Below are 19,410 nucleotides of genomic sequence, written 5' to 3' on the forward strand. Positions count from 1 at the left end.
GTCTAATTTTTTAGCATATAGTTTTTCATAATATTCTCTTACAATTGTTTGTATTTCTGTGGTCTTGGTTATTTCTCCTCTGTCATTTGTGATTTTATTTATTTGGGTCCTTTCTCTTTTCTTTTTGATAAGTCTGGCTAGGGGTTTATCAATTTTATTACTTCATGGATCTGTTCTATTGTTTTTTGAGTTTCTGTATCATTTATTTCTGCCTTACTCTTTATTATTTCCCTTCTTCTGCTGACTTTAGGCTTTGTTTGTTGTTCTTTTTCTAGGTCCTTTAGGTGTAAGGTTAGGTTGTTTATTTGAGGGGTATTTTTGCTTCTTCCAGTAGGCCTGTATTGCTATATACTTCCCTCTTAGGAGCACTTTTGCTGCATCCCAAAAGTTCTGGGCCGTTGTATCTTCATTTTTATTTGTTGCCATGTATTTCTTTAATTTCATTTGTTTGCATGTACTTTTTTAATTTTATTTTTTCTAATTTAGTACAGGTTGTTTAACCTCCATGTATTTGAGGTCTTCCCAAATTTTTTCTTGTGGTTGACTTCAAGTTCCATAGTGTTCTGATCAGAAAATATACATGGTATGATCTCAATCTTTTTGTCCTTGTTGAGGCCTGATTTGTGACCTGGTATGTTATCTATTCTGGAGAATGTCCCATGTGTACTTGAAAGGAATGTGTATTCTGTTTCTTTAGGGTGCAATGTTCTGAATATATCTGTTAAGTCCATCTGGTCCAGTGTGGCATTCAAAGCCACTGTTTCCTTGTTGATTTTCTGCTTAGATGCTGTGAGTGGGGTGTTGAAGTCCCCTACTATTATTGTGTTATTATCAGTGAGTTCCTTTATGTCTGTTATTAATTGTTTTATATATTTGGGTGCTCCCATTTTGGGGTCATAAATATTTACAATTGTTAGATCTTCTTGTTGGATTTTCCCCTTTGGTTTAAAGTCGAGTTTGTCCAAATATAAGTATTCCTACTCTGGCTTTCTTTTGAAGTCCATTTGATAATAAATGTTTCTCCATCCTCTCACTTTCACTACGCAGGTGTCTTTAGGTCTAAAATGAGTCTCTTGTAGGCAGCATATAGATGGGTCTTGTTTTTTTTAATCCATTCTGATACACTGTGTCTTTTAATAGGAGTGTTTAGTAATTCAGAGTAATTATTGATAGATATGTATTTAGTGCCATTTTATTACTTGTTTTGTTGTTCTTTCTGAAGACTTTCTCTGTTCCTTTCTTGTCTTTGTCACTTTTAGTCTTTCCTTTCCACTCAGAGTCCTCTTTAATATTTCTTCCAGGACTGGTTTAGTGGTCACAAACTCCTTTAGTTTTTGCTTGTTTGAGAAACTCTTTATCTCTCCCTCTATTCGGAACGATAGCCTTGCTGGATAGAGTACTCTTGGCTGCAGATTTTACCCATTCAGCACACTGAATATATCATGAATATATCCCTTCTGGCCTGCCAAGTTTCTGTGGAGAGATCTGCAACAAGCCTTATAGGTCTTCCTCGTAAGTTAAGGACTTCTTTCGTCTTGCTACTTTTAAGAATTTTTTCTTTATCACTATATTTTACAAATTTAATTACAATATATCTTGGTGTTGGACTGTTTTGCTGATTTTCATGGGAGTTCTCTGTGCCTCCAAAATCTATCTGTTTCCTTCCCCAGATTAGGGAAGTTTTCAACTATTATTTCCTTAAATCAATTTTGTGCCCCCTTTTCCCTCTCTTCTTCTTCTGGTACTTCTATAATATGAATGTTATTACGTTTGATGGAGATACTGAGTTCCCTAAGTCTATGCTCATGATCCATAATTCTTTCTTTGGTTCAGCTTCATTATTTTCCATTATTTTATGTTCTAGGTCAATAATTCATTCCTCAGCTTTTTCCAGCCTTGTGGCTATTACATCCAGTCTGTTTCAAATCTCAGTTATTGCATTTTTCATTTCCGACTGATTGTTTTTTAACTCTTTAATCTCTGTGCGAAGGGCCTCCCCAAAGGCTTCCATTCTTTTCTCAAGCCCAGGGAGTATCCTTATGATCATTCTTTTAAATTCTCCAGCAGGCGTGTTCCTTATATCTGTTTCATTTAGATCTCTTGCCATGACCTTATCTTGATCTTTCATGAGGGATGAATTCCTCCATCTTGGCATTTGTCTAAGTCTCTGCCTTCTTTTGTGTATTAGAAAAGCCAGTTATGGCTCCTGCTCCTGAAAGTAACAGCCTTGTGAGGAAGAGATCATATAGCTTCCAGGGCCTGGTGCTTCAGGGAGTGTCTCTGGTGTGTGCTGTGTGCACTCTGCTGCTGTCTTTTGGCTGCTTTATCCTTCAGGCCAGTTGTCTGCAGAGGCTCTCCTTGTCTGCAGTGGGCAATGTTTGATACTTGGCCAGAAGTGGAAAGTTTTGACTAGGTGTGCTTTGGTCTGCTTGTGAAATGAGACCTGATACGACTTCCACTAGAACTGAGGCCCTACAGAGCTCTCTGGTTGGGAGCTATGGTGTGAGCAAGGGTTTCTGTTGGTTTTCTGGGGAAGGGGCCCACCGTGCTGGGACTGAGACACACTTGCCTGAAAACACAGGCCTGCCAGAGTTCCGGAGTGTGGGGGGTGGTGTAAGCAGGCTAGGCAGCCATTGTGGGCACTGTGCTGCCTCCTGCAGGTGGCTCTGTGCTTCTGCTGAGGGATGGGGGAGGAAAATGGTACCAGTCAACTCTTTTGTCCCCAGAGAGGAGTCTCAGTACATGTTGCCTGTTAGGGAAGCACTCTGAGAACAGGAAATAATCTCCCTCTGTGTGCCCCAGATGCTTTTCATTTCACTGTTTCCACACTGTCTGCCCCCAGGTTGCTTGCCTGCCTTCTCTCCAGGAGAGGGGCAGCACCCTCAGGGCTCCATCCCAGCTGAGCCCACAGACCTTTAACACTCTAGTCTTCAAGCCCTGCTGGTCGCAAGAACTCATGGAAATTGGCCCCTCTCATTTTCCCAGCCAGTGACTTTGAGGAAATGTTCTCCTTGTGCATTCCCCTGTGTGCTCCTCTCTCTCTCTGTCTCTCTCTCCCTCTATCACCCTCACCTTTTTCCACAACCACAGCTCCCTCCCCTCCACAGCACCACCCTTTCAGCCCCAAACCAAGTCTCAGTTCTACCTACCTTCCTTGATGTGGCTTCTTCTCTCCCTTTACTTGGGGGTTTCTTCTGTCACTCCTCTGGTTGATTTCATAGTTATACAGCTATTTGGGGGGGATGAGACAAGCCTAGGGTCCTACTGCTATGCCGCCATTTAGCTCAAGCCCCTGCACTTCTATGTTTCTGTCTGGGGTCATTTTCCTTCTAAAAGGAAAGAGCTTCCTTGTTCTTCTATTCCTTTTGGTGCAGGCCTACTAGTGATAAACCCCTCGGTTTTTGTTTGAGAATGTCACTATTTCACTTTGACCTCTGAAGAATAATTTCACAGTTATGTGAAATTTTAGGTCAGTTGTTATTTCCTATAGCACTTGGGAATGTCATTTCTCTGTCTTCTGAAAAGTCATCTGTTACTCTTTTTGTCATTCCTTTGAAAATAATCTGGGGTTTTTTTTTCCTCTGATGCTTTTAAGACTTTGCCCTTTGTCTTTAGTTTTCAGCAGTTGAACTATGATGTTTTTATGAGTGATTTTTTTTTATCCTGAGGCTAGATGATAAGCTATTATTATTTCCCCAGTTAACTTTGCCCAGTTCTCTGGGACTCCAGTCATTCCACCGCCCCATAGGGCCCTTGTTCTCTCCACTGTATTTATCATTCTTTTTCTCTCTCTTCCTTCAATCTGGATGTGCTCTGTGAATGCCTCTTACCCTTTTCCTGCAATATGTGCTATGCCACTAAGCCTATGTACTGAGTTCTTAATTTCAGCTCTTCTGTTTTTCAATAATAAAGTCACTATTTGATTCATTTCTATTGGTTCTAACTTCCTGACAAAGGTTGCACTTGATCTGTTTTCTTTAAAGTCTTTGCTTAGGTGATGGGCGTGACAGAGGGCACTTCATGTAATGACCACTGGGTGTTATATGCAACTGATGAATCACTAAACTTTACCTTTGACACTAATAATACATTATATGTTAATTAATTGAATTTAAATTTAAAAAAAATAAAAAAATAAAGTCTTTGCTTAATGACTTCAGTATCAGGACCCTATTTCCATTTGTGTTCTTGTTTTAGGTCAGTTATTTCTGTCTCTTACCATACTTGGCAATTTTCTACCCATCATCGTATGTTGGCTGTGAAATGTAGAAACTTTGGTGGTGGCATTTTCTCCTGGAGAGCATTTGCCCTTTCCTCAGCTCAGTGGTGCAGGTGCTGATGGTGGTAGACCAATGAGAGGAGGAGCTGAATAAAGTGCAGTGAAGTCTTGGTAAGCCAGCATCTCCCTCTGGCTCACCATGTTCCTAGGAGCCCCTCTCCAGGGCTTGCATAGAGAGCCAAGGGTTTTCAAAAGGGACCCTTCCCTGACCCTCTCCCTGCCAGGTCTCCTCACTACCAAGAGACAGACGATTTGGTCTCTACTTTTCAGATGTTTCCATGATTAGATTTTTCATCTTTTGCCCTAAAAGCTTAAGATTTGGCAAAGGTGTGAGGGGAAGTCAGCTGGGTATTTAGGTCTCCAGTCCTGTCACTGGGGCCCCACATGGCCAGCAGCAGCCTGCTGGTTCTCTGCCACCAGGGAAAGGGTCTATAGGTTATCAGTTCACCTGACTGGTCTCTCCCTTCTCTTCTTGTTTCCATTGTTCTGCAGTGCCTTAAACATTTTGTTTCAAAACCAGCTTACTGACTTAGCAGCAGAAGCATTTATCTGCTGTAATTACTCTATTCTAGAAGGAAGAGGAAGGCTCTAATTGCCTTTTAGCAAATACTCCACATGCAATGATCCCAGAGACCAGAAATACTTGTCTAATAACCCGCACTGAAACAGGAAACAAAATACATTTATTGGATTGTTGTTGAGTCTAGAATTGGCCCTCTAGCACCTGAAAGAAATATTGCCCATAAATTAAAGTGGTAATGTTATTTTACGTAATGGCTCATTTTGAGCAATCTCCCACTTTTGCTGTGGCACCATGTTTGAAAGCATTAACCCTAGGATTTATGCTGCTGTTCTAAATGGGAAATTACTTAAATAATGTACAGTTCTTCACGTAAAAAGAGACATATTAGTTTTTACAATTACTTCAGAAAGAAGTTGCAATTAAATATTTTTCATTGAAGTAATCGTAATTTAGCTATTATAGAAACATGGCCTTATCACGTGACAATTTTTATAAGTCAGGCAAATCTGAAATACTTAAAGATGGGAACGTCTCCTCTGTTTATTCAAAATGTATGACTTCGTTTTTTTCAATTATTTTCAAATTACAGAGCTAATATAATTAGTCTGTAATGGAGCATGCTAAACCATTTCTGGAAGTGCAGATTTAAGTGAGATAATATCCTACAAATTACAAAATTTTGACAAATCAATTTGATATTCTGTAATATAATATTACTTTCATGAGAATTTTACTACAAAAATATCATTTGAATGCCAAGTGAAAACACCATGTTTTTCAGAGCTATTTATAGTAGAATAGTTTTTTTGGTACAACTTCTTATGGCTTTCACACTTACATAATTTTCTTTTTTTGAGTGAGTTCTTGAATGCAAACTGCTAAAATGAAATGTTACAGGGCAAGCATATATAAAAGGTGACTGCCTCGTTCTGGTGTTAGTCCAAAACCAGGGGCTGATACGTGAGAGGCTTTAAAACTCTACCTTCAAAATATCCAACAGACAATATCAGCTTTAAATTAGAATGGCTTTTCCAAGTGTTAACTGTTTACCTATATCATGGAATCTTCAATGTTAGATGCCTTGTCAATGAACACTGATTCCATTTATTCCCATTTATTACAAAGCCCTTTTGTTCTTGTCAAAAATCACAGCCTTTCTCTAAGCTACTTGTTTTTTAAAATCCATTTAATTCAATTTTATTTTTTTCCTTTTAATTCAATTTTAAAATAAAAAAACAAATACAAATGAGCATATTGCTATATAGGATAGACTGGGAGGACCTAAGAAGGTTCATATCATTAATGTTGATTATTTCTTTAAAAATGGCATTTTCCCTCTTACTAAAGCTAAGGATTCTTCAGATTCAAAATTTAATTTGTGTCTTATGGTTCCATTGCTTCTTTTTTTATTGAGGTATAATTAACATACAGTGTTATATTAGTTTCAGGTGTACAATATAATGATTCAACAATTCCATACTTTTCTCGGTGGTCATCAGGATAAGTGTATTCTTTTTTTTTTTTAATGTTTTTTTATTATATTATGTTAGTCACCGTACAGTACATCCCCGGTTTCCGATGTAAAGTTCGATGATTCATTAGTTGTGTATAACACTCAGTGCATCCTTAATCCCCGTCATGTATTTCTCCATCCCCCTCACCACCTCCCCTCTGGCAACGACCAGTTTATTCTCTGGACTTAAGAGTCTGTGTTTTTCTTTGTCTCTTTTTCTGTTTGCGTGTTTTGTTTCTTACGTTCCACATATGACTGAAATCATATGGTATTTATCTTTCACTGATTGATTTATTTCACTTAGCATTATACCCTAATTTCATCCTTGTTGCAAATGGCAAGATTTCATTTTTTATGACTAATATTCCATTGTACATTTATACCACATCTTCCTATCCATTCATTTATCAATATCCATATCTTGGCCATGGTAGATAATGCTGCAGTAAACATAGGAGTGCATGTATCTTTTCAAGTTAGTGTTTTCATTTTCTTTGGGTAAATACCCAGTAGTGGAACTATGGGATCATATGGTCATTCTATTTTTTTAATTTTTGCGGAACCTCCATACTGTTTTCCTCAGTGGCGGCCCCAATTGGCATTCCCACCAACAGTGCATGAGGGTTCCTTTATCTCCACATCCTCTCCATTGCTTCTTGACCTTTTTGAGCATTTGAAAATATTGTACTCTGCATTACTCCTTTTAGATAACTGTTGGGACTGACTCTCTCACAGTTATTATAACCTCTTGAGTTAAAATTGCTTTTCATGGATGTTGAAGATATGGTTTGCATTAGTTTCACATCTCCTATAAATGAAAGATTAGAAAGGGAAGCTCATTTTTCTTGCTACAGCATGTCATTGCATAGATCATTTGGTCCTTTCTGCACAAATAAGTGGTTCACAAAGGAAGGCATTTTACTTCCATGCTGGTCCAAATGTCTTTCTCAGTCATCTACTCTGATCATATTTGGATCCATAAGACGTGGGCATTTCTGCATTGCAGACGTTGTAACATACGGATAGCTAAACCCTGCCCTGAAGTTCAGGTGTTCGTGCTGATGGCAATCTGTGCAATGTCCAGACAGCAATAGGAATCATCACCTTATTCTTAAGGATTATTTTTCTGGGTTGCAGAATTCTATATAACAGATTTTTTTTGTGTGTTTTTGTTGTTGTTGTTGTTTTTGTTTTGTTTTGTTTTGTTTTTTTTAGCACACTGAAGCTGTCATTCCTTTGTCCTCTCTGGTTTCTGTTGATACTGAATAGTCATCTGTCAAATTATTGCTCCTACGACGATAATCCAGCTCTTAACTTCACTGGTTGATGGTGTGATTTTTCTCTTCTTTTTTGAAGTTTTATAGTGATGTCTGTGTGCTGTGTTCTTTTTGGATTCGTAGGATTTTTTGAATCTGTAGCTTGATGTTTTTTATAACTTTGGGAACTTTTTGGAGAATTTTTCACTTTTGGAGAATTTTTGGCTTTAACACCACTGTCTCTCTCCTCTCCTTTTGGATTCCAATTTATACATACTTTAGACCACCCCCTAGTATCCCATATGTTTCTTACTTCTCTTTTATATTTTATCCCTTTTTTCTCTGCATGCTTCATTCTGGATTTTTTCCTGACCTATATTCCAGTTCCCTAAATATGCTTGTATATTTTGTTTAATCTGCTTTAAAACCCATCTATTGGTACACTGTTTCAAAATTGTAGTTTTTTAGATCCAGAATTTCTGTTTGGTTCATTCTTATAGGCTTCGTTCGTTGTTGATATTTTCAATCTTGTCTTTTATTTCCTTGAATGTTTTCAGTATATGTTCAGTAAAGCTTGTGTCTGATAACTCCAATATCTAGAAGCCATAGGAATCAGCTTATAATGCCTACTTGTTCTACCGGTGTTTTATACATTGCCTAGCATCTGCATGTGTCTGGACAATTTTCGTTGAGAACTAGACATTGTAAATGAAAACTTGTAGAGATAATTTGAAGCTAAGAATGATGGTATTTCCCTCCTGAGAGGATTTACATTTCCTTCTGGGTGATATCTAGCAATCCAGACTAAGCTCAATTGAATTTCAAGACTTGAAATGATTTGAAGGGCAAGGGCAAGTATATTCTCAACAGCATATCTGTTCTGCTGTTCAGGGTTCCAACTTGAATCATGAAGGATTTACCAAAGTCTTCCTCTTTGGCGGACCCTGAACCCTTAAGTTTGATCCCCTTAGCCCTGCAAGTCTGAAAAAAAGTTCTTTTAGCTTTTCCAGTTTCTCAGTGCATTTTTTTGGAATCAACACAGCCCCCAGCCCCGACTAGGGAAACAGCAGCCCCAAATCCTAGGCTCATCTATGAGTTTTCGTTTTCTGGATCTTGTCCTCAATAGTCCCCTTGTCTCACCAGGTCTCTGATGACTCCAGGCTAGGATTTCTAATTTTAGAGGGAAAATATTCCTAGACTACCTAACTAAATTTGAATTCGACAAAAACAATGAATATCTTTTCTGTGTAAGTCTGTTCCATGTAATAATTGGAACAGACTTACACTGAAAATGTATTCTCTGTTTATCTGAAACCCAAATTTAACTGAGTATTCTATATTTTACCTGGCATTCCTACTTCAGGCAGATCTATGTCCATATTTTTCCAGCTTTTCTAGATGTTTTCTGAATTACCTAGTACACTATTACTGGAAGTGGAAGTTTGCTTGCCTAGCTAGTCAACAGTCTTGAGTTATTAAAAATCTTTAAAAGACAAATCACCAAATGGAAAGTTAATGCGTTTACTGAAATCCTAGCCACCATGAACTCCATATACGACCTTGTATAACTAGCTTCACATTGTAGCCTCATTGTTTTTAGATGTAAAAAAAAGAAACAGATGACATTTGTTGAGGTCTTATTATATGCCAAGCATTGTGCTAAGCACTTTTAAAAAAGATTAAAAATAATTACCTACACTTCTTAGGGATTTTGTGAGGATCAAATTAGAAAATAGTATGACTGCTCTGGTACATGTTAAATGCTGATTAACTGTGAAGACCAATTTATTGTAACCTATTTTTTTTATTTTTGCTTTTTTTCCTTTTACTTTTATTCTGTTGTAGTAAACACATTTAACATGAGATGTACCCTTTTAACAGATCTCTAAGTGTATAATACAGAATTGATAACTAGGGGGGCGCCTGGGTGGCGCAGTCGTTAAGCGTCTGCCTTTGGCTCAGGGCGTGATCCCAGCGTTATGGGATCGAGCCCCACATCAGGCTCTTCAGCTATGAGCCTGCTTCTTCCTCTCCCACTCCCCCTGCTTGTGTTCCCTCTCTTGCTGGCTGTCTCTCTCTCTCTGTCAAATAAATAAATAAATAAAATCTTTATTAAAAAAAGAATTGATAACTAGGAATAATTTAATACAACAAATCTCTAGAACTTACTTATCTTGCATAACTTTCAGTTTATACCACTGATATCAACTCCCTATTTCCTTCTCCCTCCCAGCCCCCGGAAACCATAATTCTACTCTCTACTTCTGTGATTTGACTATTTTAGATACCGTGTATGAGTAGAATCACACAATATTTGTCCTGTGACTGACTTATTTCACTTAGCATAACGTCCTCAAGTTTCATCCATGTTGTTGCATATTTCAGATTTCCTTCTTTTTGAAGACTCAATAATATTCCATTGTTATATATACACCATATTTACTTTATCCATTCATCCATTGATGGACCTTTAGGTTGTTTCCACATCCTGGCTATTGTGAATAGTGGGACAGTGAACATGGGAGTGCAAATATCTCTTCAAGATCCTGATTTCAGTTCTTTTGGATAAATACCCAGTAGGATTGCCAGATCATATGGTAGTTCTATTTTTTTAAAGTTTTAATTTCAATTCCAGTTAAGTTAACATACAGTGTTATATTAGTTTCAGGTGTACAATGTAGTGATTCAACAATTCTCTACATCACCCCATGATCATCAGACAAGTGCACACCTTAATCCCCATCACCTATTTAACCCATTCCTCCACCCATCTCCCCCTCAGTACCCATCGGTTTGTTCTCTATAACTAAAAGTCTGTTTCTCCATTTGTCTCTCTCTCTTTTTCCCCTTTGTTTGATTTCTTACATTCCACATATGAGTGAAATCATATGGCATTTGTCTTTCTCTGATTGAGTTATTTTGCATAATACCCTCTAGCTCCATCCACATTGTTGCAAGTGGCAAGATTTCATCCTTTTTATGGCTGAATAAATTTCCATTGTATATGTATACCACATCTTCTTTATCCGTTCAGTTGATGGACATTTGGGCTGCTTCTATAATTTGGCTTTTGTAAATAACACTGCTATGAACATACGGGTGCATGTATCTCTTTGAATTAGTGTTTTTGTATTCTTGTAAATACCCAGCAGTGAAATTTCTGGATTGCAGGGTCGTTCCATTTTTTACTTTTTGAGGAATCTCCATACTGTTTTCTACAGTGGTTGCACCCCTTTGCATCCCCACAAATAGTTCAGGAGGGTTCCTTTTTCTCCGCATCCTCACTAACACCTGTTGTTTCCTGTGTTAATTTTAGCCATTCTGACAGGTATGAGGTGGTATCTCATTGTGGTTTTGATTTGTATTTCCCTGATGTTATGTGATGATGAACATCTTTTCACGTGTCTGTTGGCCATTTGGATGTCTTCTTTGGAGAAATATCTATTCATGTCTTCTGCCCAGTTTTTAATTGGATTCTTTGTTTTTTGGGTGTCGAGTTGTATTAGTTCTTTATATATTTTGGATACTAACTTTTTTTTTTAAAGATTTTATTTATTTATTTGACAGAGAGAGAGACAGCCAGCGAGAGAGGGAACACAAGCAGGGAGAGTGGGAGAGGAAGAAGCAGGCTCTTAGCGGAGGAGCCTGATGTGGGGCTCGATCCCATAACGCCGGGATCACGCCCTGAGCCGAAGGCAAACGCTTAACCGCTGTGCCACCCAGGCGCCCCTGGATACTAACTTTTTATCAGATACATCATTTGCTTTTATCTTCTTCCATTCTGCAGGTGGCCTTTTACTTTTGTTGATTGTTTCCTTCACTGTACAGAACCTTTTTATTTTGATGAGTCCCAATAGTTTATATTTGGTTTTATTTCCCTTACCTCAGGAGACAGACCTGCAAAAATGTTGCAATGGCTGATGTCATAGAAGTTACTGTCTGTGTTGTCTTTAGGCTTTTTTGTTGCTGTTGTTTCAGATATCACGTTTATGTCTTTAATCCATTTTGAATTTATTTTTGTGTATGCTGTAAGAAAGTGATCCAGTTTCTTTCTTTGCATGTTACTGTCCAGTTTTCCCAATACAATTTGTTGAAGAAACTGTCTTTTTTCCATTGGCTATTCTTTCCTACTTCGTCGAAGATTAATTGACCATATGGTTGCAGGTTCATTTCTGGGTTTCCTATTCTGTTCCATTGACCTATGTGTCTGTTTTTGAACCAGCACCATACCATTTTGATGACTATGGCTTTGTAATACAACTTCAAGTCTGGATATTGTGCTTCCTCCAGCTTTGCTTTTCTTTTTTAAGATTGCTTTGACTATTCAGGGATTTTTGTGGTTTCATACAGATTTTAGGATGTTTTGCTCTAGTTCTGTGACAAATGCTCTTTGTGTTTTGATATGGATTGTATTAAATGTGTGGATTGCTTTTGGTAGTATATACATTTTATTTGATTTCTTTTTGAGAGATATCATTTTATTTGGTTTCTATTTGTCCAAACATTTTAGAATCAGAAAAGCTACATGTTAGGACATGTAGATCAGGGTATGGCTGGTTATGTATGTACATGTCTAATTCTTAAAAATCTTTTTAACCTTTTATTTACCAAACAATTATCCAATACATTTAAATAATATTCTTCCAATCCATGAGCATGGGATGTCTTTCCATTTCTTTGTGCACCCTCAGTTTCTCTTGTCAATGTTGCTTTTTTTTTTAATTTAAATTTTGTTAGTTAATATACAGAGCAATATTCGTTTCTGGAGTAGAATTCAGTGATTCACCACTTATATACAACACCCAGTGCCCTCTTTAATACCCACCGCCCATCTAGCCCATCCCCCACTCATCTCCCTCCTCCAACCCTCAGTTCATTCTCTATTGTGAAGAGTCACTTATGGCTTGTTTCCCTCTCTCTTTTTTCTTCTTTTCCCCCTTCCCATATGTTCATCCATTTTCTTCCTTAAATCCCACATGAGTGAGATCATATGGATTTGTCTTTCTGACTTATTTCACTTAGCATAATACACTCCAGCTCCCTCTGTGTCATCGCAAATGGCAAGATTTCATTCTTTTTGATGGTTGAGTAATATTCCTCTGTGTGTGTGTGTGTGTGTGTGTGTGTGTGTGTGTGTGTGTGTGTCTACCACATCTTCTTTATCCATTCATCAGCCAATGGACATTTGGGCTCTTTCCATTTGGCTATTATTGATAACGCTGTTACAAACATCAGGATGCATATACTCCTTCAAATCTGTATTTTTGCATCCTTTGGGTAAATACCTAGTAGTGCAATTGCTGGGTTGTGTGGTAGTTCTATTTTTAACTTCTTGAGGAGCCTCCGTACTGTTTTCCAGAACGGCTGCACCAGTTTGCATTCCCACCAACAGTGTAAGAGGGTTCCTCTTTCTCCGCATTCTTGCCGACACCTCTTATTTCTTATGTTGTTAATTTTAGCCATTTGACAGAGAGGTGGTATCACACCATGGTTTTGATTTGTATTTCCCTGATGATGAGTGAGGTTGAGTATCTTTTCATGTGTCTGTTGGCCATCTGGATGTCTTCTTTGGAGAAAAATGTCTATTCATGTCTTCTGCCCATTTCTTAACTGGATGGGTTTTTGGGGGGGGGTTGAGTTTGGTAAGTTCTTTATAGATTTAGGAAACTAACCCTTTATCAGATATGTCATTTCCAGATATCTTCTCCCATTTCATATGCTGCCTTTGAGCTTTGCTGATTGTTTCCTTCACTGTGCAGAAGCTTTTTATCTTCATTTTTGCTTTTGTTTCCCTTGCCTCTGATGATGTGTCTGGTAAGAAGTTGCTATGGCCAAGGTAAAAAAAAAAAAAGTGCTGCCTGTGTTCTTCTCTAGGATTTTGAGGGTTTCCTGTCTCACATTTAGGTCTTTAATCCATTTTGAATTTATTTTCTTCCTTAAATGGTGTAAGAAAGTGGTCCAGTTTCATCCTTCTTCATGTTGCTATCCAGTTTTCCCAACACTATTTTGTTGAAGAGATTATCTTTTTTTTTTCCACTGGATATTTTTTCCTGCTTTGTCAAAGATTAGTTGACCATATAGTTGTGGGTCCATTCCAGGGTTTTCTATTCTGTTCCACTGATCTGTGTGTCTGGTTTTGTGCCAGTACTATACTGTCTTGATGACTACAGCTTTGTAATATAGCTTGAAGTCCAGAATCATGATACCTCCAGTTTTGCTTTTCTTTTTCAGGATTGCTTTGGCTAGTGGGGGTTTTTTGTGGTTCTATACAAATTTTAGAATTGTTTGTTCTAGCTCTGTGAAAAATGCTGGTGGTATTTTGATAGGGACTGCATTAAATGTTGATTGCTTTGGGTAGTATAGACATTTTAACAATGTTTGGTTCTTCCAATCCATGAGCGTGGAATGCTTTTCCATTTCTTTGTGTCCTCTTCAGTTTCTTTCATAAGTATTCTATAGTTTTCAGAGTACAGATCTTTTACTTTTTTAGTTAGATTTATTCCTAGGTATCTTATGGGTTTTGGTGCAGTTGTAAATGGGATCAATTCCTTGATTTCTCTTTCTGCTGTTTCATTATTGGTGTATAGAAATGCAACAAATTTCTGTACATAAACCTTATAACCTGCAACTTTGCTGAATTCATGTATTAGTTCTAACATTTGAGGGTGGAGTCTTTCAGGTTTTCTACATAGAGTACTGTGTTGTCTGCAAATAGTGAAATTTGAGTTCTCCCTTGCCAACGTGGTTGCCTTTATTTCTTTTTGTTGTCTGATTTGCTGAGGCCGCGACTTCCAGTACTGTGTTAAATAGTAATGGTGAGAGTGGACATCTCTGTCTTGTTCCTGACTGTAGAGGACAAGCTCTCAGTTTTTCCCCTTTGAAGGTGATATCAGCCCTGGATCTTTCATACATGGACTTTATGATGTTGAAGAATGTTGCATCTATCCCTACTTTATACGTTTTTTTTTTAATCAAGAATGGATACTTATTTTGTCAAATGCTTTTTGTGAGAGGATCATATGGTTCTTATCTACCCTGACCTTTCTAACTTAAAGGCATTGGAATACTTTTATTGGAAAGGAAAGCTAGTAGTGCCTGTTTAGAATGCCTGTTATCTAAAATTTTCTGCCACCCAACTGTGCTTGAGGTGAAGCCATTGGCCCCTCCTTGCTGATGTCACTGGCACCTACAAGCAGAGAAACTGCTCTTTATAGAAAATACCAGTAATTGCACTGGCTCAATGAGGTTGCCTGGGTATATAGCTCACTGCTTTATTCAGCGTTCCCCCATGACCCCTAACCTACAAGATATCTGCCTTTCAGGCTGAAGTAGTGGGTCTGGATGTGTATACCTAACAATGTGCAGATAACGGTGAGGTACTTTGAAGAATACGGAACTAGATTGTAAGATTGTCCACCAAGAGCTTAAAAGGCAATCAACAATAATGCAAAATCACTGCAGGGAAAGAATGACTTAGGAGGGAAATGGAAAGTATTGACATATCTAAAGGAAGAACATACCCACTAAAAGGTGAGCACCCAGATATCATCCAGGCAGTGGGAAGTCTTGACAAGTACAGTTTGATGGATAAAAAAGAGGAAATACAAACGGCTAATTAAAATTTGGTGAAAAAATGTTTAATCTCCCTGCTAATCAAATACATGAAATAAAAATGAAATACTATTTTAAACTTATATTTAATCGATAATACTCAATAGCATGAAATGGTTAGAGCTACATTTTCTAATGAAAGTGTAAAGTGCTTTTGGGGAAGCAATCTGGCCACAAGAAGGAAATCCTTGAAATATTCACATCTTCTAAGGAAGAATATTGTAGTACTCATATCTTCTATGTCAAGAAAGCCTTCTATATATAGTAAAGTTTACAGATAACAGAAACCCCAAAATAACAGTGGAAAACAACATAAATGTTATCTGCAAGGGAGGCTCCAAAATATAGTACTTTAGCTGGACATTACCATTCAAAATAAAATTGAGATTTTTGTCATTAGGGAGGAAAGGGAGAATGGGTGTTGGGTAGATAACCAGCAAGTTTTGCTCCATTATCCTAGGGAGCAAACTTGAACTCCAACATAATTTTCAAAAAATCATTCTTTTTTAGGGAAAAGCCCAAATTTTCAAAATTACAGGAATATTTACAATTACAAATGAATTCAATGATTCCATACAACAAAGAATATTATCAACAAAGTTTTGATAATTGAACCTATTTGTTTAATGTTAATTTTTTAAAATGCAGTTTTAGTACTTTATTATTTTACTACATTACATATAATATTAAAGCTTATTCTCTCAGATGTGCACAAAAACACTCATAGAACATTTTTTTATACTTTTCTTCATTGTCCATATTTTCCATAACAAGCATATCTAAAATGCATGCTAAGAAAATTGTGGACATTATTTTTTTGAAACATTATAATTGATGACAAATTCCCAGACCTGAGAAACAGGATCTCAAATTGGAGATTTCTCATGTTGTTCCAAGCAAAAATAATATAAAGGGACTAAGACATAGCCTGGCAAATTTTTCAAATTTAAAGGAAAAATCCTACAAACAGTAAATTGGGAAAAGCAAGGCACCTTCAAATGAGCTAGACTCAGGGTGGCCACAGATTTTGTCTTTAGTCATCACGCTCCTCATGCATTATTTGCACTCTAAGAACTTTTATTTGCTTATCCAAGTACGTACTATTGTAAGTTCTATTTATTTTACAAGGAACATGGGGTAAGGAAAGTTAAGGGACTTGCTCGTTGTCTTACAGATTGTTGGTAATGGAGCCAAAAAGCAAACCCAGGCCGTGTGGGCCTCCAAGGTCATATCTTTTCTACTTACATAGATAGGACTTCGAAGAAAAACAAACCGTGATGCAAAGAGCTTATCATTGCTGCGCACCAGAGCTTAGAAAATATGCCTCCCATCCATGTATTTCAGTAACTTCTCAAAGTCCCCCTCCAAGTTGCTAAGATACTAATCACAATGAATTAAATAACCAAGAATTACAGAACAGACCGGAGGTAGGCGCCAAACCACCTAGAATCTTACAAGTAAGGGTTTATTACAAGTAACCTCTAATGGGATTGGATGGATGCTGAGACGTTGAAATAACAGATTTCCCTTGGGTACAAAGAGCAATTTTTGATGACACATTTTTAGAAAGATGTCAGTCTTGTCCATGGAGACATGCGTTGAATAAGCATCATCAGATGTGGCCTGCTTGGCCCATGGGAGGAATTCCGGGGCAGTTCCTGGGGGTGTCCCTCTGGAGATGGTTATCTCTTCCTGGGTTAGACCCTGCTTCTCAGGGCCATTTGATTTTTGTTTTTCAGCTGAAACTAAGATCTGCTTCAAATACTACCATGGTGTGAGTGGAGCCCTGCGAGCCACCACCCCCAGTGTCACGGTCAAAAACTCCGCAGCTCCCGTAAGTTCTATTTCTTCCTCTTTGGTCAGAGCTAATCCTGGTGCTTCTTTGCTTTTTCCCATTTCGTGTGTGTGCGTGTGTGTGTGTGTGTGCGCGCACGCATATGGAGATATAGTGATAGATTATAGTGATAGATAGATAGATAGATAGATAGATAGATAGATAGATTATAGTAGATAGACAGAAACACATCTCAAAATAGTGAAAAGGAATGAGATCCAAAGGCAAACTTATTAAAATCGTACCACTTTTTGTTTGTGAGATGTTTGTAATTGACTCATGCTTAATAGCAGTGAGTAACAAGTGTTTCTTTGGAACGCATTTTTAAAAATTCCTTGGTTTTAAGTATTTATATTTTCATATGTTCTCATTTCTTTTTAGGATTATAAATAACGTTATGGAATAGAAATTTATAATCTCACACTGATTTGGGTCATAAAATTGTAAAATGGTAGGCCTAGAAAAGACTAGAATCGCTGGTCCTTTTTTCCTTTATATGAATGAGGAAACTGCCTGGAGTGCCTCAGTCACATACCTAAGCCCACAGCTGCAGACCAGAGATTTAAGTCAAGTCTTTTGTTGGTTGCTCTCTGGTTTTGCTCAGTACTCCAGTGATAAATGCTGTCTTTTCTTAAATTACAGTCTAGTTTACATCTTTGTGGCTTACCTTCATTCTCAATACATCCAATCAGCTGACATCTACTTTCAAGTGGCATTCCATTTCCTTTTCACATAAAATAAAGGCTAGTCAGTGGGGGAGGCTGACCAAACACCAGTAAGGACTTCATCAGGGTGGTGCGTAAGTAAAAAAGATTTGGTTTCTTCTATGCAAAAAAAAAAAAAAAGAGAGAGAGAGAGAGAGAGCCTGGGTGGCCTAGTCAGTTAAGCATTGGATTCTTGATTTTAGCTCAGGTCTTGATCTCAGGGTTGTGAGTTCAAGCCCCACATTGGGCTCCAGTGAGAAAACCTGAAGTGAAATATGAATGATTTGGAAAGAACTTTGTCTCTAAAAGACACGGTTTTGCTGTTTCGCAAGTCCTTCAGGCTGGGGAAGATGGGTGACTTGAGTCCTTGGTACTATAAGCAAGATAAGGTGGCCTCGGGGCCACAGGCTGGGCTGCCTCCATCCAGAAAGGCGGTGCAGACCTGGAGGCTGGCCGGACAGGGGGTCCCAGGGCTCCCTGTCAGATGACATACAGCGGGAGGCAGGGCGGGGAGAGAGAGGGACCATCTGTACTTCTGACTGGTTGTACCGTTTTCTCCTACACTAGCCAGACAGATGGGAGGGTGATGTCTGTCATTTGACTGTGTAGGACAGGAACATAAGTGTGGTGATTTGGGCAAGTATTCCCAGACTGCCAGACCCGCCGCCCTGGGCCCATCACGTGTGCGAAATTCTCAAAAGAGGCTTGCCTGGAAAAGCCAAAGAGGCCTTGACAGAAGTGGCCAATTATCAAGGCAGGAGGGTCAGCTAAATCCAGGCGGCAAAGCTGGAGCTGGGGCTGAATGGAACCAGAGGCAAGGCGGACAGAGCACAGAGGCCCTGAACACACAGCAGACGAAGAAGAAAGGAGGCTGGAGGGGAGGCAACGGGTGCAGGAAAAGCCTTCCAGTCGCAGGCACAGCATGTCACGCAATGAGACAGCGTCTCTCCAGACACACTGATTTCTCAGCCAGGATGGGTTTTGCCCAGTGATGGACGAGCCTTTTTGGCTCAAGGCTGGGATGGGAGAGGAGAGTTCCTCGCCTGCCTCTGCTCGGACTGGTACCACGAGTGAGCTTGGGCAGCTCTGGAATCTTGAGGACTCCTTGTTTGGAGAAGCCTCTCTGGAGCATTTGTCTTCTCCAAACTCAGCCTCCTAGAGACTCCAGATGGAATGTGCTTCTCAGACCAAATGCAAAGTGCAATAGACATCATCGCAGAGGTGGGCAGTGTGAGCCTAAAAGAAAACAAGGTGCCGACTACCCGGAAGACTGCCCGGATTGCACAGCAGAAGCTTTACCAGGTGGGATCAGGTGTCAACCAACAGGCTTTCCAGGGGCTGCCGACAAGAAACAAGGGCTGCCCGAGAGGAGGAAACAGCACACAAGGTGCTTCCACCTATTATTTGACAAGAAATTCAGGAGACTGCATTGAATCCAAGTCAGCCCTGCCCTCACCCTTGTCATTCCACCTGCGCTACCATTGCTCGTACTTAAGTCTCAGACATGACACGTTGCCGTCATCGTGACGCTCATCCCTATAACGATTTTCTCCCATACATCGGTAGACACTTGGGTGGACCCTTTTATGTGTGTTCCGCAGTTGGGTTTTCTAATAATGAAACTAGCGGCTCGGACAGCATGGTGCGCTCTTCAGTGGACTTTCACTCGCCTTATTTTAGTGGATTCACA

General features: G+C 38.8%; 1 protein-coding gene across 1 annotated transcript in view; it reads left to right on the forward strand.

Moving 5' to 3' along the window:
* Positions 1-19,410, forward strand: part of HECW1 (HECT, C2 and WW domain containing E3 ubiquitin protein ligase 1) — a 419,927-nt gene that overhangs the window by 213,778 nt on the left and 186,739 nt on the right. The window contains exon 4 of the mRNA XM_045793669.2: positions 16,922-17,016. Within this exon, the coding sequence (XP_045649625.2) occupies positions 16,922-17,016 (95 nt within the window). The remainder of the gene's footprint in view (positions 1-16,921; positions 17,017-19,410) is intronic.

Source organism: Ursus americanus, chromosome 3 (genome assembly GCF_024610735.1).
Source record: "Ursus americanus isolate L20-20 chromosome 3, mUrsAme1.1.p, whole genome shotgun sequence".
In the NCBI taxonomy this organism is placed as follows: domain Eukaryota; kingdom Metazoa; phylum Chordata; class Mammalia; order Carnivora; family Ursidae; genus Ursus; species Ursus americanus.